This window comes from Papilio machaon, chromosome 28, assembly GCF_912999745.1.
Source record: "Papilio machaon chromosome 28, ilPapMach1.1, whole genome shotgun sequence".
In the NCBI taxonomy this organism is placed as follows: domain Eukaryota; kingdom Metazoa; phylum Arthropoda; class Insecta; order Lepidoptera; family Papilionidae; genus Papilio; species Papilio machaon.
Genome location: NC_060013.1, coordinates 655209 through 675088, shown reverse-complemented (window position 1 = coordinate 675088; position 19880 = coordinate 655209). Strand labels below are relative to the sequence as shown.

Sequence of the window (19880 nt, the reverse complement as noted above, 5' to 3'; positions counted from 1 at the left end):
ATTATAAAAAATAAACACTACGAAATGAAAAGAACGTGTCTATTCTACGGTGGAGGGAAGGTTTGGTTGAACAAACGTGATGGCGTGCAGCTCCTCTTGTATGGACAGATGCAGTTTGTACAGGTTGGTGTACGGATCAAGAATCGCCACTAACATTACGAAAGTACTCGACTTTCGTTGCTTCGTTGTGTTAAGTATTTAAGTGAAATTAAAAGTCGGGATATTTGAAATAAAAAAATAAAATCTCCAGAATAAATAAGGGTTTCATTTTATTTTACCCACACATTCTTTATTTTGGCGTAAATATTATATCACATATTATATAAGCTAATCTATATTCTTTCAAGAGTGATTCATTTGGCGAGTTTGTTTTCGTACAAAAAGAATGGCATTATAATCTCTGAAGATAAATATTACTATACTTTATATTAAAAAAAAAACACTCAATTCCAAATTAATAAACTTTCACTCGATAATAAAATAGATTTTTTTTTATCAGAATGAAGGCAACATAATTGTGAAACGGAACGTAATACTGACCGCTTGGCATTTCTGTCACACGTCACTGCTGATGTTTTAAGAAGGCGTTCAAAATACAGAATCAGAATAATTTCAGAAGTGTTTTCAAGATAAAATTAATGGATACCTCACATAAATTGTATCCAACATATTATTTTTTTGTATTATAATTGCATATCTATAATTTTGTTTTGCTTAAATTTACATTTTTTATAAAATTTGATTTAAATTTCACAATATTTTCAAGTGAAAGTGAACACGTAACCGGGTATTTGAACAGACGTGGCTGTCACTATTAAGTTTCAAAAACCCTCCAATTTCATTTCACCTCTAATAAGAATACGTGGACGAGTTTATAAAAAGTTGAATTGATTTTTCAATTATAAAGTCACACAAATAGACAAAATGGTTACAAAATTTGTGCTTTTAGTTTCAGCTATTGCTTTATTTAGCGGTGCTAATGGCCAAAATTGCCAAAACCCCAAAGTTGAAGCAGCATCATTCACAAGTTTAGATGCGACTATTGTCACACAAATCGCTTATATTACAGAATTTACACTAGTTTGTGACAATCCATTGCCACCAAACTACGCGTTATACGCTGAAGTTGATGGAAAACCTTTAACAGCTGCTCGTATTGGAGAGAACAAGTACCAGGTAAGTCTTTTTGGTTATCATCTAGTTTATAGATTCCATTTATGAAATAAATTCGTTCACTTGCATTGTGTTTAAAGATCACCATGAAAAAAAATACTTTTACTCAGTTAATGACCCAATTAATTATTTACTGCTGGTATAAAGAGCTCATATGATGAATAATATGAGCTCTGTATATACCAAGACTATATTTACTATATTACAAGATACAGTTAGATATAGATAGTTAAGAGTTAGAATAGTACAAAAAAATACACGTAATACACCACCATTGGTGCACCAGGTTTCAGTCCTCTAAATGAATCTGTCTGCCGTCATCTCCATTGTCACCCCCTTCTTGATCATGTCACCTTTCACACAATCCATCCATCTCTTCCTAGGCCTACCTCTACCGGTTTACCTTCATACTCATACTTAACATTCTCTTTGCCTCATGCAATTCTTCCCTACTGATAACATGCCCATACCACGCTATCCTTTTACTTCTCAATTTTTTTCTATTGGAAAATTATCATAGCTAACAAATAAGGCCACCTTGCTACCTTTTATTTTATTTCTTGTGCATTGTTCATGTGCATTTACATCTTTGTTTATTGAATAATCACAACCCTAATAAAAAAGATGTCTCATCACCAGAATCAGCTTGCCTTCTTCCCTACATAGTGTACAGTACACTATGTGCTCCTCCAATCATCTCTATCAGCCGTCATATCTGAATTCACCGTCTTATGCATATCCTCTTTCACACAATCCATACTTTCTTTAGTCTTCTACCTTTATAGCTATAAAGGTAGAAGACTAAAGAAAGTATCCATAGAGATTAAAGATAGCTAGCCAAATTCAATCTAATTACTTCCTTGTTTAATTATTAAGACACTGCCCGGCAGTGTCCGACTACAGGGTCAGATACCTCGGTCTGCCGAGGTCGCCGCCAGAGATCACCAGCAACATTAAGGGACTGCTGGAGTTCTTTGGCGAGTTGGGTTGGCTGGAGTAACCTACAGCCTGCCTTAACGCAAAATACGCGCTTGTCGTGGAGTTGCAGAAAACTGAGCCCCTACTACTACTACTACTTCTTTGTTTAATTCGTCTTTCATATTTAATTTACAAACCATTTTTATTGGTAACAGGTGTCATGGACTGAAGAACCAGCAGTCGCTCGCTCCGGTATGCATGAAGTGAGGGTATTAGATGAGGAAGGTTGGGCGTCACTCCGCCGTGCACGCCGTGCCGATCCCGCCGCTACTGTTGCACCTCTACTTGCTATACAGTTACACCATCCTGGCAGTGAGTATCATCGCCCTGTTCCCACTCTATCTGGGTATTATCAAAGGTCTAGTCCACGGAATGGAAATTCCTACCCTTTTCTGTAGGAATGGGAAACGGATTTGATTGGAAAAATCGATTTTTTTTTTAAAGAAGTAATAATCGTTTTTAGTTTTTTTTTTTTTTTCAAAAAAAAAAATCTAAAATTTGGGGGAAAAAATTTAAATACAATAGATTTACCACAAAACTCTAATTTTCATAAAACATTTTATAGAATAAAATAAAATAAAGTAAATGTATTAAAACAAAACGCCAAACTGTTAAACAGTATTAAAAACTACAATATAAAACAAATCATTTTTAAACATTATTTAAACACTAAAAAAATATATATAATCATAAATACGACTTAGGGTCCTTCAAGAAGCGAGCGTATCACCATCTCAAAGGCCGGCAACACATCTTCAATTCCTCTGGTATTGCAGATGTCCATGGGCGTCGATGAACACCTTGGTGTTCACGCTGCTCGTTTGCCCCCTTCTCTTATAAAAAAAAAAAAACATAAACTAGCTGTGCTTGTGACTTCGTTTTCGTGAAATATTGTTTTCGGGGAGCATTTTAGTTATTTAGTTTAATTATTTAACTTGAAATTATAAGAATTACTTCGAAACATATTAAATTTACAAAACATTCTCATAAACCTTACATATTTCTATACAAACTTTCATCTCCTTATTTCATTACCTATTGTTATTTTGTCCCTATGTCTACTTTTGTGACCTTATATAGATTTATAATCAGAATTATAATAAGTTTTCTTTGTCACCAGGTTATTCCGGACCGTGGGTTAATTCAGAAGTTCTTGCCACCGCTCTCTCAGTTCTCATCGCATACATCGCGTTACACAACAAGAGCAAAATCTTAGCATAATATTAGAATTATTAATTTTATATGTAAAATAAATATTTTAATTTATGAAAAATAAATTTTTTGAAATTTGAGTGAGAAATTTTAATTTAAAAAAAAATAAGTTAATCAGCCACAAGAGTTAATTATTAATTAAGGAGATTCTTAATGTAGATTTGTATTATTAAATCAAAACTTAAGGACATATAAGTATGGTCCATACACACTTAACTAACTAGGGTGACGCAGTGATCTGAAGTGAGCCTCCAACAACAAATGTCTCCAATCCCGCGTATTCCAGACCCAGGTCCTGTACCTACCGAAGATCTTTATACACCTCATCCATCCAGCAGCTACGGTTGCCAGGTCACCAAACCTACTAGTCGGACAGACCAGCTAGGCCGGACATTTGGGTAGAAAGGTCGGACACTATATTATTTAGGATTTTGTCTCAGCATTAATAGGTAAACTCTCGTTTGGGAAATGTAAAAAGCCTAACAAAAGCCGGAAATCCGTTTATTTTGGCCGGACACGCAATCAAAAAGCCTACCTATGTCTGGCTTTATCCGGACGCCTGGCAACGCTACATCCAACGATACCTGGGACGGTCAACTGGTCGCCGACCACTCGGTGATCTATGTATGCGCGTTTGACACCACGAACATCATCCATTCTTTCTAAATGGCAGAGATAGCGGAGTTGTTGCGCTTTTTCCTCGCCAATGATGTTAGGCTCGCCTACCTGTTTTTCAATCTCAGATTACTTAGACCACAAATAATTTACTATCTAATATATAAAATTCTCGTGACACAGTTTTCGTTCCCGTACTCCTCCGAAACGTCTTGACCGATTCTCATGAAATTTTGTGAGCATATTCAGTAGGTCTGAGAATCAACGGCCAACATCTATTTTTAAACCCCCCCCCCCCCATTTTTTAACTGCGCGCGGACGAAGTCGCGGGCGACAGCTAGTAATAATTAAAAAGCAGAACACGTATTTTTGTATGTAACAAAACTCAAAAACTACTTTACCGATTTAATTTTTTTTCACAATTACATAGATACATTAGCACTATGTAACATAGGCTATGTACTTGACTAGCTGTCGCCCGCCATTCCGCACGGAATTTAAAATAGCTAATTAATAGTCTATGCGTTCTTCCAAAATATGTTCTACATCTGTGCCAAATTTTAGCGAGATCCATGCAGCCGTTCTGGAGATACCTACTTTTAAACAAACATCCAAATAATCGCATTTATAATATTAATAAGATTTTTTTTTTTCAATTCTGCGTAAACTAATAATAAAGATTGATTAATGGGAATTATTACTATTTTATTGGCCAAAATGGAAGCCAATGCCCTAATGGGTATAGTAATATACGGATAAGTATTTTCGATCACAAAAGCTCGAAGGGTTTTAATCCCGACACTCGATTATTTTTAAGTAAAGATCTTAGTTGAAATAGTTACAACAAATATTAGTGAATTAACAAAAATCTGTTAATATTTAATTACTCTCAAGTTTTTGAAACTAACTGCGGTAATTTTTTATTTATTATTATATACAAAGCTATTACAAACAAACATGTATTCTTAAATACATAATTACTAAACATAAATCAATTATCTGAACATTATCCTATACAAATCCTTCGAGTAAAAACTTATATTCAAATAGTTAAAGGTATTTTTTTAAATACAATAGATTCTCATTTGAATTTATGATAAATTAAAGTATGTAGTTATGCTTAATACACGATATGTAACATATTTGACGTAAAATTTAAATGAGATATGAATACTAGCGGTTAAACATATTCAGAAAATTATTTAGTTTGTATACACTGATTGGTATTGATCCGAAGGGCGGCAAAACAAAACAGTAGTAGCCAGAAAATTGATCCGTTCGTACGTGTTTGCGACGAAAATATGCTCTAAATATTGACGTTTTTATTATTTAACAATGTCGTCTTGTGCTATATTATGGTGCGGAAAAAACAGCAGATTTTCCTGCACAAAAACCGACGAAGTCACTTTCCATCGGTAAGTTGTTTTCAAGATAAATTAATTTAACACAGTATCATCTTGGCTCAATTTATGCTGGTTTTTATGATGTTCATAGACTATAACATATGTTTTTTGTTATCTATCCATTTCGCTTACACACGTGCAAAGTCTTTTTGCATCTATCTTTTTCTTTCCTTCGTCTAACCATAGACATTTTAAAAACATCGCTGAATAGAGGCCAAAATAAATAAGAAACCAGGCAATTTATTTCTTATATTATAATTCATAAATTATCCATTATTCATAACTAAGGATCCTGCTTATCGGCGTATGTTAGTTTTATAAGCGTTTTCGCTCCTCACAACAAAAATCACATCTATAATGGTGTTTTTAACATTGTTATTCATTATCTATTCATGGCTTTTTAATATTTAAAGCAATAAAATTCACTTGAATTAACGTTATTTTTAGCCAACTTAATATTTTTCGTCTTCAAAGAGCGGTTCTAGTTTACCCAATGATAGAAGTAACTAGCCCTTTGTCAACGACTTACTCCAGTAGACGTTATAGTCTTTGTGTTCTTATTTTTTTTTAAATCATACTGTTTTTTGTAGATTCCCAAAAGACTCAACAATAAAAAAGAAATGGATTGAAGCCACAAAACGGGATAACTGGTATCCTTCAAACTTTAGCGTTATCTGTTCCCGTCATTTCACTGAAGATTGCTATCATGCGAAGAAACCTCGACGACGATTGCTAGATAATGCGATACCCACTCTAAATTTGCCAGTTATTGTAAGATAATGTTTTAACAAATTCATAAAAAAAAATATGAAGTTTACTTTTGTTAAGTGACCATCGTAAACAAAGATTGCAGAGGAGATGAAAGTGAGCAAACATAAATCCTAAAAAATTTAGTACAGACTAAAATCCGGAGATTTTTTTCTTCTCAAATAATAATAATAGTTAATTATTTTTCCAGACATTCGATTCATTGATAAATGAACTTGAATCCGATCAACATTTAAAAGCCTCGTCACACGCGCGCCGTGCGTCAGCGCAAGAACCGATTTCTATAATGTTGCCATTACAAGAAAGAGATTCTCCCGAACCGGTAACAGAAGCACAAATAGATTACGAAGAATTATACAAAGAGATAACTTCGTACAACGTTAATAGGCTATGTGATCGTATCATTGAATTAAAAGAAAGTGTCGACCGAAAAGATTTGAATGTACGACGTTTGAGAGAACAAGTACGTTATTTTAAAAGACAAATAGCAATCATGGAAAAAACGATTAAAGATTTAGACGAAAAATGCAATATTAACGAAGAGAATGAGAATTTTATAGTTAAAATAACAAATCCTGAGAACGGAGATGTATTATATAAGTATGATATAACACAAGATACAAAAAAGACGAAGAAAAGAAATCGTAAAGTGAAACCAAAAAAAGATGTAGTTAAGTAAAAAGAAAAAGTATAACAATGGAGGCTTTGTTTAAAGCAGGGATTCCCAAAGTGGTCGATATTGAACTTGAAGCATTGCTAAGTCTTACTCTGTCTTCTATTGACCTAAATCAGAATGAAAAATAATAATAATTGATCTTAAAAGTAGGTAATTTGGCCATAGTCTGAGGTAACAGTTCATTTTGGAAAAAGAGGTCACTTGTCCAAAATAATTTGGGGATCCCTGGTTTATATGATAAAGGGACAAACGAGCAGCGGATTTCCTAACATTAAATAATCTTACTCCCTTAGACATTCGCAAAACCAGAGGAAGAAACCTATACGATAGTTGTAAAAAATGTATCAGATTCCATGGTGAATTTTAAAAGAACTGTATTGTAAATATAACATCATTGTTTTAAAATGCTTTTCGTAAATCCTTGCAGGTTTTATGGATGTTAATTGTATTTTTAACATGTTGCCTTAGTTTACGAAATGTATTTATACTTTTTTCATGAATATGACACAAAAATATATTTGGTCACAGAACGCTTTGCGAAACTTGTTTCAAAACTTTTTTTGTACGGTTTTAATTAAGAATTCTTAGTAAAAACTGAGTGCAAAAAACTGTTTTGCACGCATGTCATTGAAATTTTTACTTATTTCCACTTTCCAGTAAATGGTGACATAAAATCAAGTCGTTTATGATTACTAAGCTATGCCGAGCTATACGCTAAAAATATAAAATGTTCGCTATGTTGCTGTTGAATGATTTTATTATTTTACAAAAACACTTTTTTGAAATAAATTTTTCGGAAAAACGATAGTTACCATTTTTTGTATCTGTCGTTTTTACTCTGTATACATCAATTGACATAAGAAAATTGACAATTGTAAATTAATCGAAGTTGAAATAAATTGAAATATGTAATGTTTTAAGTAAACTAAATATATCATGACCGTAAGACCTCGAGAAAAACTATCGGAAGGAGATGATGATCCCGTGGAGGCTATGCTTAAAAAAAGTGGCTGCTTAGAGTTGCATTATAAAGTGCAGGTAACTTTGTTTACATTCTGTTTCTTGTATCATGACTAATATTTTAAATAGTTTTATGAAAACCATAACATTTTTTGAACCCATCTATATTGCAAAAGCAAATAGAACTTTGTTGAAATATAAATAAGATCGCAATACATATTTTACCTTTTCTAATAAGAGAATGATGAACGTGAGGTGTAGGTATTGGTGGGAAGGGGTGTGAATATAAAAGGGATATGTCCCTTTTCTGAACACTCTTTCTTTTGTTTCATTCGCAAACTCAAAAAATTTACTTACTAAATAAAGCTGAAATTTATAGTCCATACTTAGACTTTGCTTAGGCTTATCGTACACCATTTATCTAAGTATTTGCTTAGGTTTATCTCAGGATCGAATTTATACGCACGCAATATCTCCTTGGTATTAACCTAAATTATATTAAAAATACATAATCCCTATATCATTAATCTTATTAATTGAATAGTTGTATTTTTATTATACTAATAAGAAATAGAGACAATAATTTCACTGATGAAGACACCCAGTAGTGTTGAAGTCCCTCTACAAAATTCTAGAACATTGTAAGTTGTAGGTTGAGCATTCTGCCAATCAATCATAGAAACATTTAATAGATGAATTAACAGTAAGCTTTTACTTTGTTTTAATATTAATTTATTTTTACCATATAATTTAAATCCTAATTCAAATGAATGTGTTCTTTATCAGATGTTGAACACTTCCCGAAGAACTTTTATATTCCAATATTGTGAAACACAGCACAGGAGACAATTACGTTGCTCACATTTATTACTCAGGCTTAATTGTAAGCAAGGGAACCTCTTTTTCCAAATTACAAACTCTTTCCAATATATTTCTCATTCGTATTTGAACAATCATAATTATTTTCTGGATGAGTGATCGGTTGAAACAATGGTGTCAACAAAAAGGGCATTGATGGATACCCACTGTTACTAACCAGCTTCGCAATTGTCTGCTACTCAGGCATGCATAAACCTGACTATTTCTGAAGATCCGATTGTCATGTCAACTTCCAGGCCATGGTCAAGGTCATAAATTTCAAAATCAGGACCCTGAGTTTTCAGAGAAAAGTACCCTTTCCTGTTTTTATATACTTCTGAGGGAGCAACACCAAAGAGAGGATGCTGGATATTGATAAATCTACCTATATATATATAAAAGAAAGTTGTGTTAGTTACACCATTTATAACTCAAGAACGGCTGAATCGATTTGACTGAAAATTGGTGGGCAGGTAGCTTAGAACCAGGAATAGGACATAGGATAATTTTTACCCCGTTTTCTTTTCTTTTTTTTTTATTCCGCGCGGACGGAGTCGCGGGAAAAAGCTAGTTTTTTATAAAATGATAAAATGAAAGCAAGCCAGTGAATTAATAAAGATTACTTTTATTTAATTCTTTTTTAAGTAATTCCCTCTTAATAATTAAAATTTCCATCTCTATTTGATGTCTTTCTTCATCCCGTTTCATTTGTTGTTGAATTTTAGATATTTCTGTTCTCACCAATTTTATTTTTAAATTCTCTAAACATTCTCTCGAAGCTTTTAAAAATTTTCTTCTCCTGTTTACCGAGGATGTTGTATTTTGATTTGGGCTATTCGTTTGTTGAATGACTTGGGGTTGGTTTGAAGTTCCCTGAATAGACTCCGGCTTATCTCCATCTTCTCCGACCATATGAACTTCAAAATCTATAATTCCACTGCTCTTTTGCTGCCCGTGTGGACTATCATCATCTGGACCTTAAACCAATTAAGATTAAATTAGTAACAACATAAATAATCTTCTATATATATATAAAAGAAAGTCGTGTTAGTTACACTATTTATAACTCAAGAACGGCTGAATCGATTTGACTGAAAATTGGTGGGCAGGTAGCTTAGAACCAGGAAACGTTTTCTATTTTTTATTCCGCGCGGACGGAGTCGCGGGTAAGAGCTAGTTTATACTAAATAAATGTTTTGTTTAAACTAAGTACTATATTGATGTCTCCTATGTAAAAGGGTCTAAGTAACAAATTGATGATTTTTACTTTTTTTATATTAAAAGCTACCTCTTTGTTTAGTTAACATGCACTAAACACAAATATACATTTACTAGTAACTTCTTAATAATAATATAAATGTGAATGTTTGTTAGAAGGTATTTTTGGAACGGCTCAATGTATATTGATGAAATTTGGCACAGATGTGAAACATAATCTGGAAGAACACATAGACTTTTTAAGTTTTTTCTTTAATTCCGTGCGGATAGAGTTAAGAGATAAAGAAAGCAGTAATCACAACAGAAGTTTCTAATTTGACAGATAATTATTAAAAATAGTGTGCACTTTTTTCATACTTTGCTATCTCATTTGAGAGGTTTCAATGTTTCTGTCCTGCCTTTGTATTCTTTTATATATATAAGGGTATAGGCTTCATTAAATGATGGCCTCATCTCAAAATACAAATATAGGATATTCACCGACTGTCTGAACAGTTTAATTTATAAGTAGTTATTCAAGTCAAATAAATCATCATCATCAGCTCACTATACATCCCCACCGAGGGGCTCAGAGCCTACCCCAAGTTAGGGGTGACTAGGCCATAGTCAACCACGCTGGCCCAGTGCGGGTTGGTTGACTTCACACATCATTGAATTTCTTAGATATGTGCAGGTTGCATCACGATGTTTTCCTTCACCGTAAGAACGTCGGATAAATGTACATATGTAAATCGAAAAACACATTGGTACATGGCGGGATTCGAACCCAGGACCAGCAGATTTCAAGTCAAGTGCTTAACCCCTGAGCCAACGACGCTCTGTCAAATAAATGTAGGACCTAAATACTTGCATGATTTAAAAGTTCTTGGTTGACTGATATCACTGTCTATCTTGACATTGATCGATGGTATCACTGTGGGTATAATAGAAAGGACTTGGGTCTCTTCCACCTCTATATCAGGATGTGCAGGCCCACAGTCAGTCAATTTTTTTTGCGCGAGTGCAGCCTTTGCCTCCCTCGCCCGGCTTTTTAAATTTTGCCACATTTTTTTTAGTTGTGCAACACTCGCCTAAAAATATGATAAACTACTGTTATCAATTAATTATGGAAGAATTTTATGAAATACGTGTTACCTTACTTTATGAGACACATTATCAGAATTGTTAAATTTATTTCTGATGTCCTCCCACGCGTCGTTTTTCTTTTTCTGAGTTATGACATCTGTTCTACGGTTTTCTACAATATCAATTTTCTGTTGCACCAACTGCATGAGCGTCTGCCGTTCGTATTCGGAATATGGTTTTTGTTTTTTCCTTTTATCGCCGAAATCCATGTCCTAGGTAAAATCGGAGTCCGTTGATCCGCAAAAGATGTATTTGTAAGAGTTAGGTATAAAATCCTTGGTAATGACGTGATCGTCAGTTGGATCCAAAATATAGTAGAAAAGACAAATAACCCAAGTCCAAATTAACTACATCAACAATGACACATTCATTTTCATAGACAAATATTAGTAAACTCCTTCGAAATCATTAAAAAATTCATATAATTAATTTAACATATTATAAATATCTCGTAGTAGTCGATAAACATGTAAGTTTTCGGTAAGTCAATGTTTTTGGTGACTTAGCAAATGCTTAGCCTAACCTTAGCATATGACTATAAATTTCAAACTCGTAAGATAAGTCTAAGTACAGGCTATAAATTTTAGCCTAAATTTAAATAACATACAGTACAAGGTTAACATAGTTGTAGTAATATTTATTTTATATTAAGGGTGTTAATCCAGATTGGTCACATTGAATATAGTTGGTTTATTTTTTTTTAAATTGTGCAGGAATGTATCGCCACTACAAAAGACTGGAGGAAATGTCAGACAGAAGTGAGTGATTTCAGAAGCTGTATTGAAAAACACAAGAATGTAAACACAAGAAATAAAAGTTGAAGTTTTTAGTCAAAATAAAATTATTTAATTCATGAAAATTTAGATTTAATAGACAATTTATTTAATAAATGTTGTTTTATTTCGTGCTTTAGTCTAATAAAATATGATTTTTTATTAGTTTTGTGTTACAAACTACAAAAAATAAAAAAAAATACCCTACACTCAATCTATTTAACAATAGATATTTGAGTTTATTTTATAAAACTGACGCCATTTTATTACCATATTTAACTTTATTGAAGTTGGGTAAATGGCAACCCTTTTAATTTAAATCGTAAACGTCAGTGTCAAAACAAAGAGGTTTTCTTAGGTTATAATTATAATAAACAAAACAATGTTAAGAAAAATTAAATTATCATATTATTATTCTGTATACGCTAACTTTTCTACAAAAGTCGAGATCGATGCTAGACTACGAGACAGATTTGAAGCAAAAGAATATAAACCACGCGATCATCCTGGGCGAACTAAAGTTAAAATCGCCACAATACCACCCGACATTCAAAGGGGTATTAAAGTGATATTGGAAGATACGGGTGCTAAATCTCTTATACAAGAAAGCGAGGACCTTTATAACTACCTTCGCTCACGGAAATTACCTCCTGAAGAGGGAGAAATCAATGAAAAAGCAGCAAATATTTATAAGACAGTGTCGCATAAATTTTACTCGCAATTGGCTAAAGATAGATCTGAATTATCCCAAGAAGAGATAGATACGTGCGAAAAGAAAATTCAAACTTCAGTATTTAATGTTTTAAAGAAAAACGTGTACAGTTGGGCTAATATTTCCTATGATAAACCTACCTGTTTACAATATTTAATAGCCAGAGCTGCTCCGGAATATGCTATCCTAGTACGTATATTTGATGAAATACATAGAAAACTACCTGATTACAAGCCACGAAGTTTCTTTGACTTTGGTTCCGGTGTAGGCACTGGCACTTGGGCGGTAAACACATATTGGAAGGAACACATTTTCGAATACTTTTGTGTTGATACATCTGTACATATGAATGATTTATCCCGTTTAATACTATGTGAGGGTAAAGATAATGTACCTTTACCATTTAAAGCATATTTTCAAAGACAATTTCTACCTGCATCTACAGATTTAAAGTATAATATAGTATTATCTGCATTTTCACTATTTGAAATGCCAAATATGAAGACAAGGTTAGAAACGATACAGAAATTATGGAATAAAACTGAAGACTTTCTAATTATCGTTGAACAGGGGACTAACGCTGGTTTTAAAATTGTCAACGAAGCAAGAGAGTTTGTTTTGAATGGTAAAAACGTTGAACAAAAAGGTTACGCATTTGCACCTTGCCCGAATGACAGTGTATGTCCGAGATACTTAGAACATCAAACACCGTGCAACTTTTTAATGAAATATGAAACGTTAAAATTCCCTTCCAAAGTTGAAATTCAAGCAGATTTGTACACATATGTAATATTAAGGAAAGGTGAACGACCAACTGATGATCCACAATGGCCTAGGATTGTACGAGCTCCGATAGTCCGTTCAAGACACACTGTTTGTAGGTTATGTACCGCACAAGGGGAATTGAAGGAAATTATCTTTTCCAAAGGCAAATATGATTCTACAACTTACAGATGTGCTAGATCCAGTAATTGGGGAGATTTATTACCAGTTAAATAAAGTTATCTTCTTAATTTGTCTTTTATTCTACTTTCTACGAAAAGGTTTGAATCATTGTCCCTTGTGCATACTGCTAAAGATTGGAATAAGTTGCCGGCGTCAGTTTTTCCGTCCAAGTACGACGTATAGGCCTTCAAGAGTAGAGTGAATAGGCATCTACAAAGTTAGCGCGTACCATCTTTAGACCACACCATCACTTCATCGGGTGGAATCGTGGTCAAGTGCTAGCTTTTTCAATATAATAAAAAAACTACAATAGCTATTCGAAAATATTTTCCCTTACCGTTGGTTTCCGAGACTTAAACCGGCGTATATTTATCGTCTTATAATAATATGTTTTAAACGAAATTTTTTGTCTCGGAAACCAATGGTTAAACATTTTTGGCCTTGCCATAAAACTTGACAGTGTTTCAATTATATTTTCCCTTAAACATATATCAACCCTTTTATAGCACCCTGTTATTAGCTATTACTGGAAATCGATGATTATCGAAATACGAAGAAATTTGAAAAAAACTTGCTATCAAAAGAATGTTAGGATAATAAAAAAATAACCAGGAATATAAAATTATGAATTACAGTGCCATCTATTATTACTATTTGATAATTTTAAAGTCCAAAGACGCACATTTCAACTCTTTAGAATTAATTTCATCGCTAGATGTCGCTGTTTATTTTAATTAAAATTCAAAACGTGATATAGAGAATCATTCTGTGGGAATCACCCTTGCGGGACGCGGTTTGAAAATCATACTTACCTGGCGTAGGGGCTACCGTGATCACGAAGGCGGTTCCCCCAGGGCGAGGCCCCTCCATTGCACTGCGGTTGGGTTGACCCCTGCGATTATCCCTAATGCGGATAACTCGGACGCGTAATTTTTGGTAGTGGGGACTGCGTACGCGCCGTCCCCTCCATATTGACAAACAAAATTAATTGTAAAATGGGGTTTTCTAGGGGTGAGGATGATTTCTTACAGGACATCCTTTGATCCTGTAAAGAAATCGTCACCAATAATTCTGTAAAACTAAAGCCCCTTTGTGCATAAGCAACGTAAATCGTTGATACTAATATCGTATCCTTGCGTTGCACATATCGCGATGCACGCGTTCTACATTCATTCAACATTAGATCGTCGACTCTAGTCGTCTATTCGTCAGTACAGGCTTAGCGACTCCATGTCAACTGACTTCTCACAACTATCTTGACAGGTTACTAACTAACTGGTGAAAGTCGCTTAAAAATAGCCGAGTTTTGAAAATTTGCGTTGCCTTGTATATGAAGGTCCTTATAGTAGGAATGGTGAATAAATAAATTGTATTTTACTCAAAGCCGCGAACTTTTTCACTCTAGCTTTCCAAACCTCGCCGTAATGGTTTGCTATTAAATTATTCAAACTGAACGTTTGAATTGAATTGAAACTGAACGTGAGACATTATCACTAACTTATATAATAGAAACGGAGTGTGCGACGGGCCGCGGCCGCGAAATAATACCAATCCCACTCACCCTGATGAAGAGCCCCCGAAGGGCTCGAAACTAGTCGGTGACGACACCGGATATATAGACGTGAGTGTTTTAGCCGTTTCTATATAAGTTAGTGATAATGTCTCACGAAAGTTTGAATAATTTAAATTGTATTTTGTTCAACAGTTTATAAATCATGTTGTATGTTATTATATAAATCAATTTGCAAGTGTTGTTGAAAAAGATTTTAAAAGTATCTTGCAAATTGTTTATTTTAGATTAAATATAAGGTAAATGTAAGGTACCCTTTCGAATAATTTAAATCAAATTTATAAAATCGGATTAATTATAATATTTAAATTCTTAATACAACTGATTTTTAGATTCGAAGATATTATCCTCACTGTTAATTTCCACTACAGAAAATCTTGTACCAAGACATTGTCATTTCTCTTTTTTCCACAGATAACGTTAGGGAAAGTCCAGTGTTTACATTTTTCACTCGCTAATTAGCTCAAACTTTTGTTTACATATTGATATAATGTGACAAGTTAGAATGTATATTCACCGACAAAAGTGTTTTATGTCTTTTATTAGTAGAAATCCACAGCACCTACAATACCCAAATTTTTTTTATATATTTTACTTATCAAAGCATAGCTTACTATTAAGATATAATCAAGAAAATGCATTCTCGCAACAACGTTTTTTTTATAAAATTATATAAATTTCCATATGACTCATCTACAAGACTGTACGACAAACAAGGGGAATATTCAAACAATGAAATAGTTCACGCTGTATCTCCACCGTTGTTACACCTGTATTACTTCATTGCCATCCCTGTCGCTCTCTTTGAAAAAAAAACAAATATAGCAATAGTGTTCGTAAACAAGTGTTATTACGTAATTATTTTTAATTCGTTTTTTTACCAACATTACGGTATAAAGGATGAAGTTGTGCAGTGCATTTTACTTGTTATTAATCTATTTAATAAACATAAATAAAGTCAGTGGTCGTGGCAGTAAGAGTAAGATACTTGTGTCTTTTTTGTTTGTTTTTTTTTTCAGAGCGTGGGGATTTTTAAGGAACTTTAACCAGTATTAAAAATTAACTAGCTGTCGCCCGCGACTTCGTTCGCGCGGAATTAAAGAAAAACTTAATAAGTAGACTATGTGTTCTTCCAGACTATGTTCTACATCTATGCCAAATTTCATCAAGATCCATGTAACCGTTCTGGAGATACCTTCAAAGAAACATCCATCCATCTAAACATTTGCATTTATAATATTAGTAAGATTATTGTATTAAATATTTCAATATTAAAATCTAAGAGTAGACATTTATAATATTGATTACTTTGGTTTAGTTATTGGTAACAAAAAGGTTACTCGGCAGGAATGCTTACTGAGTTTATTATTTATATAATGTTGTCTTTGTATTTATTTCTCGAGTTTGATCGAGGTTTTAATTTATTTTTAAACCGGTAGGTGGCTCTGCTAAATTGCATCAATTTTTTTTTGTCAAGTTGAAACATAATATTTGTAGGTTTAACTAAGATATTAAATATTACAATTTTTCAGATTGCACGCTCATTCTGAATACAGATTTTGGAGAACCATCGCCTGTTTACATTAAAAATGTAACATATTTGGCTCCAAATACACCGTCGGGCGCCATTTTGTTGGCGCGTTCGGATATACTGCTTGTTGGTTGTCCAGGCAACAAGAAGTTTGTTGTTTTGGGAAATCAAACGACTAATTTAAATGCTATAGTATGTGCTTTTTAATTTGTTTTTTTTTTTGTTAGCGAAATGGTGTCTTGTAAATTCTAAGTTGTTTATGTTCTCTTTTTCTAATGTTTGGTGATTAAGATAAGTAATGCGTCATTACTAAAGCATCTTTAATCCGGGTCTTTACGTAAATGTAACTAGTGATGTGCATAGTCCTATTAGTATTATGATAGTAATGTCGATAAAAGAAAAACGTAAATTTTCATTAATTTTTATTAAATCACAATTTTCACCAAAGTGGTAATTCATAGATGACATTTTGCCATATAATAGTCTAAATGAGAAGCGATTTTATTTATTAGCCTAAATGTAGAATATGTTTTAGGAGGTGCATTGTCTTCATGACAATGTGTTCCGGTCCGGACGTTGGATAGGACAATTCAAAGATATAAAATGCACCTCACTGCCATGGTTCTCAACTGAGGAGACTTCTGAAAGCTGCGCTAGTCGAAATAAACTTTATAGGTATTTATCACCTCGCGCTGTTTGAGGAAGAACGATACATCCGACAAGGATATCTGAATCGGTGGGCATAAGTCAAACTAAATTCAGCTCATTAGCACCACTCTAGCAATGTCAAAAATGTGTTATAAGAAAAAACGTTAATAGTACAATCAATCCTAATACAGTCGAACCTCTTTAGGCGAGATTGCCCGGTCTCGGTCCTCCACAAGCGAGAAAAATATCGCTATCCCTTGGACTCTGTATTAAACAGGTTCGATTATATATCATTTGTTGTAGGGTAGGTTACAACATCCGCGATGTCTTCTACACTCTATACACAGCGTGTTTCTCCCGTCAGCTCCTCTCGACATTGTACGTACACCATGAGATCAGGCCGTGGAGTAATTTTATACAGAACTCTTCTAGCAGACCTAACTTTATTGGTAAGTATTTATCCAACGGTGAAACACTCATACAAACACATGTTGCCAACCCTTTCATTCTCTTTAACACAAACTAAGATAGCAATATCTTTTGGTACGTATGTGTTGAACGAGGAAACCCAGGGTCAAATGTTTTCGATAACAAGTGACGATATATTTAAAATTGTTGCTACAGAGGGCGGTGTGTTCGACAAAGTTCAAATGTCAAAAATATACGCGGTGCACAATCAGAAGTATCGATTGAATCAAATTTTAGGAGATAATATGGATCAACAGTACATTACTAGGACTCAGGTACGTTAAATGTGATATTTGAAAATTTAAATATAATTTTCAAAGCCTAATGCTTAAGATGCGATTGCGCGGGATACAGAAGATGGCGAACGGGCAGCAGGCGGTCGTGGCAAGTGCTACAATGGCAGAGAGCATTACTTAATATAAGTTATCGCTGTCGTCAATCGAAATCGCACCTTTACAAATGATCTGTACCAGTCGATTAAAATACAGTCATCGATTTTGACTGTACTCTTGTCAAAACTATTTTAGTTCCTGAACCGCGGTCACTTAGCAGCAAGAGCAGACTTTGTTATGCGCGCAACACAAAAAGCCTCGTTTCACTATATCAACGCGGCGCCGCAGTGGATGAGAGGGAACGCTGGAGATTGGGCCGCTTTAGAAGACGTAAGGTTCTAATGTAATCATACAAAATACATAGTAAAATGTAGACAAATTAAATTGATCGGTGTTTATACTAGACAATTTCAAAATAACGATTGTTAGAATATTTGTTTGCGCTCGCTAATTAACAGTTGTTTCCCGCATCTTAGTCTGCGTGGTCACGTTATACTGACATTGTATAGGGTTTTTAAAACAAAACCTAGGTAATTGTATTGGTATTTAAAATCATTGAAACTGTCTATTTCATTTGGCATATCAATAGCTATTCAGTTGAAACAAACACTTTATGATACAAGAAACTTTCAGCAATGTAAAGATATCACCGAACCCAAATCGGTTAAGCCGTTATAAAGATTAGCGCGCACAAACATTCACATTACAGTCATCCCGACAGACATAAATTTTACACTAGTTTATGAAGTGAAACATCTTCATAGCACGAGTTGAGGAAGAAGGCTTTTTTGTCACGAAAAAGCGTTACGACCGTGTGAAAGAAATTATTTTTTATGTTTGTTATTCATATACACCGACTTTGATCATTTTCTTGTTATTCGACGGTTTGTTCTTGTCATGTGGTTAATTTTTTTTAAACTGACAAGTACTTTCTTTCCAGGCACTTCGTCGACGCATTTCGTCTTATGGATCAGATGTAAAAGTGTACACGGGGACTTACGGTGTTGCTAAATTAGCTGACAAGGATGGTCACCTGCAAGAGTTGTTTCTACATATTGATGGTAATAACAATAGAGTTATACCAGTGCCGATGTATTTCTATAAGGTAAGTTGTTGTTATCCATCCATGGTGATGACGTCACAAGTCAATTGTTTACTATAAAAAAAAAAAAAAGTTGCAATTAATATTATAAAGGGGAAGAATGTAATTTTATAAGTTTGTAAAGTAAAAACAAAAAAAAAAACTAGATTTCCAAGGTATAGAGGTCAAATATAACACTATTGTACTATCATTTCGAATATAATTTTTTTTTAAATACTTTATTTACAGTTGATTTACGATCCTAAAAAGGAAACAGCTGTCGCATTCATATCGATAAATTCGTCGTACTATAACATCACTATGATTGACAAGTTGACGTTTTGCAATGACATTTGCGATGACAACCGAAACTATTCCTGGCTAAGATGGCGTCCGAATGATGGTACACACAGTTTCTGCTGTGAATACGAAGATTTCGTTAAATATGTTAATTATTTACCAAGATTAAATGTAAAAGGTATATTTTATTAGAACTATAAAATAAATAAATTAATAAAAATCATTTATTGAACTGAAAATATTTTTAAAAATTTATTTTATAATTTGTTATATAAAAATTGTGAGATAAAATGAATTGATTTTAGAAACTAACGGAAGCGTATGTATAAATGATTAACCAGTAGAATTTTGTATTTGACATGTTTAAGCGAAATTTTCAGTTATTGATGATTTAATGTTTTGAACTGAAACAAGGTGTAGTGTAGAGTATATAAACGACAAAGAGATATGGTGCTATCATAGTAATATTATTAGGTCCTTACATATGAAATTGGCGTTTTTCGTACTGGCCACTTTAATCACGAATTTCTCCTC

General features: G+C 33.5%; 6 protein-coding genes and 1 non-coding gene across 7 annotated transcripts; 6 read left to right on the top strand and 1 right to left on the bottom strand.

Annotated features, from left to right (window-relative positions):
- Positions 1-810: 810 nt before the first annotated feature.
- On the top strand, positions 811-3372 carry LOC106710512 (translocon-associated protein subunit delta). The gene is made up of 3 exons (XM_045684965.1): positions 811-1176; positions 2307-2463; positions 3272-3372. The coding sequence occupies exons 1-3, from the start codon at positions 925-927 to the stop codon at positions 3370-3372; spliced, it is 510 nt and encodes a 169-aa protein (XP_045540921.1). The 5' UTR covers positions 811-924.
- Positions 3373-5246: 1874 nt separating this feature from the next.
- Positions 5247-6880, top strand: LOC106710508 (THAP domain-containing protein 1). The gene is made up of 3 exons (XM_014502581.2): positions 5247-5393; positions 5972-6152; positions 6340-6880. Exons 1-3 carry the CDS (start codon positions 5314-5316, stop codon positions 6826-6828), a joined length of 750 nt encoding a protein of 249 aa, XP_014358067.1. The 5' UTR covers positions 5247-5313; the 3' UTR covers positions 6829-6880.
- Positions 6881-7740: 860 nt separating this feature from the next.
- On the top strand, positions 7741-11850 carry LOC106710510 (cytochrome c oxidase assembly factor 4 homolog, mitochondrial). Its single transcript, XM_014502584.2, has 2 exons — positions 7741-7863; positions 11700-11850. Exons 1-2 carry the CDS (start codon positions 7762-7764, stop codon positions 11805-11807), a joined length of 210 nt encoding a protein of 69 aa, XP_014358070.2. The 5' UTR covers positions 7741-7761; the 3' UTR covers positions 11808-11850.
- On the bottom strand, positions 10674-11365 carry LOC123722638 (myb/SANT-like DNA-binding domain-containing protein 3). Its single transcript, XM_045685076.1, has 2 exons — positions 11001-11365; positions 10674-10931 (listed from the first exon to the last, which is right to left on the bottom strand). The coding sequence occupies exons 1-2, from the start codon at positions 11193-11195 to the stop codon at positions 10683-10685; spliced, it is 444 nt and encodes a 147-aa protein (XP_045541032.1). The 5' UTR covers positions 11196-11365; the 3' UTR covers positions 10674-10682.
- Positions 11851-12092: 242 nt separating the features above from the next.
- Positions 12093-13484, top strand: LOC106710509 (methyltransferase-like protein 17, mitochondrial). The gene has a single exon (XM_014502582.2). It carries the CDS (start codon positions 12142-12144, stop codon positions 13468-13470), a length of 1329 nt encoding a protein of 442 aa, XP_014358068.2. The 5' UTR covers positions 12093-12141; the 3' UTR covers positions 13471-13484.
- A 736-nt stretch (positions 13485-14220) lies between these two features.
- LOC123722692 lies at positions 14221-14382 on the top strand. The gene has a single exon (XR_006756546.1). It is a non-coding gene; the product is annotated as a U1 spliceosomal RNA (small nuclear RNA).
- Positions 14383-15874: 1492 nt separating this feature from the next.
- On the top strand, positions 15875-19538 carry LOC106710514. The gene is made up of 8 exons (XM_045685071.1): positions 15875-15965; positions 16519-16709; positions 17053-17192; positions 17469-17614; positions 17790-17908; positions 18161-18295; positions 18906-19070; positions 19296-19538. Exons 1-8 carry the CDS (start codon positions 15887-15889, stop codon positions 19536-19538), a joined length of 1218 nt encoding a protein of 405 aa, XP_045541027.1. The 5' UTR covers positions 15875-15886.
- The last annotated feature ends 342 nt before the right edge of the window (positions 19539-19880 follow it).

What these genes read in the sequence shown, in the direction of transcription:
- LOC123722638 (XM_045685076.1), bottom strand. Translation starts at nt 11,195, where the DNA reads ATGGATTTCGGCGATAAAAGGAAAAAACAAAAACCATATTCCGAATAC. An exon ending in CTGATAATGTGTCTCATAAA is followed by an intron (nt 10,932 to 11,000) that starts GTAAGGTAACAC and finishes TCATATTTTTAG; the next exon opens with GCGAGTGTTGCACAACTAAA.
- LOC106710508 (XM_014502581.2), top strand. Translation starts at nt 5,314, where the DNA reads ATGTCGTCTTGTGCTATATTATGGTGCGGAAAAAACAGCAGATTTTCC. An exon ending in GACGAAGTCACTTTCCATCG is followed by an intron (nt 5,394 to 5,971) that starts GTAAGTTGTTTT and finishes TGTTTTTTGTAG; the next exon opens with ATTCCCAAAAGACTCAACAA. An exon ending in CTCTAAATTTGCCAGTTATT is followed by an intron (nt 6,153 to 6,339) that starts GTAAGATAATGT and finishes TTATTTTTCCAG; the next exon opens with ACATTCGATTCATTGATAAA.
- LOC106710512 (XM_045684965.1), top strand. Translation starts at nt 925, where the DNA reads ATGGTTACAAAATTTGTGCTTTTAGTTTCAGCTATTGCTTTATTTAGC. An exon ending in TTGGAGAGAACAAGTACCAG is followed by an intron (nt 1,177 to 2,306) that starts GTAAGTCTTTTT and finishes TATTGGTAACAG; the next exon opens with GTGTCATGGACTGAAGAACC. An exon ending in ACAGTTACACCATCCTGGCA is followed by an intron (nt 2,464 to 3,271) that starts GTGAGTATCATC and finishes CTTTGTCACCAG; the next exon opens with GTTATTCCGGACCGTGGGTT.
- LOC106710510 (XM_014502584.2), top strand. Translation starts at nt 7,762, where the DNA reads ATGACCGTAAGACCTCGAGAAAAACTATCGGAAGGAGATGATGATCCC. An exon ending in AGTTGCATTATAAAGTGCAG is followed by an intron (nt 7,864 to 11,699) that starts GTAACTTTGTTT and finishes TAAATTGTGCAG; the next exon opens with GAATGTATCGCCACTACAAA.
- LOC106710514 (XM_045685071.1), top strand. Translation starts at nt 15,887, where the DNA reads ATGAAGTTGTGCAGTGCATTTTACTTGTTATTAATCTATTTAATAAAC. An exon ending in AGTCGAAATAAACTTTATAG is followed by an intron (nt 17,193 to 17,468) that starts GTATTTATCACC and finishes CATTTGTTGTAG; the next exon opens with GGTAGGTTACAACATCCGCG. An exon ending in TGCCGATGTATTTCTATAAG is followed by an intron (nt 19,071 to 19,295) that starts GTAAGTTGTTGT and finishes CTTTATTTACAG; the next exon opens with TTGATTTACGATCCTAAAAA.
- LOC106710509 (XM_014502582.2), top strand. Translation starts at nt 12,142, where the DNA reads ATGTTAAGAAAAATTAAATTATCATATTATTATTCTGTATACGCTAAC.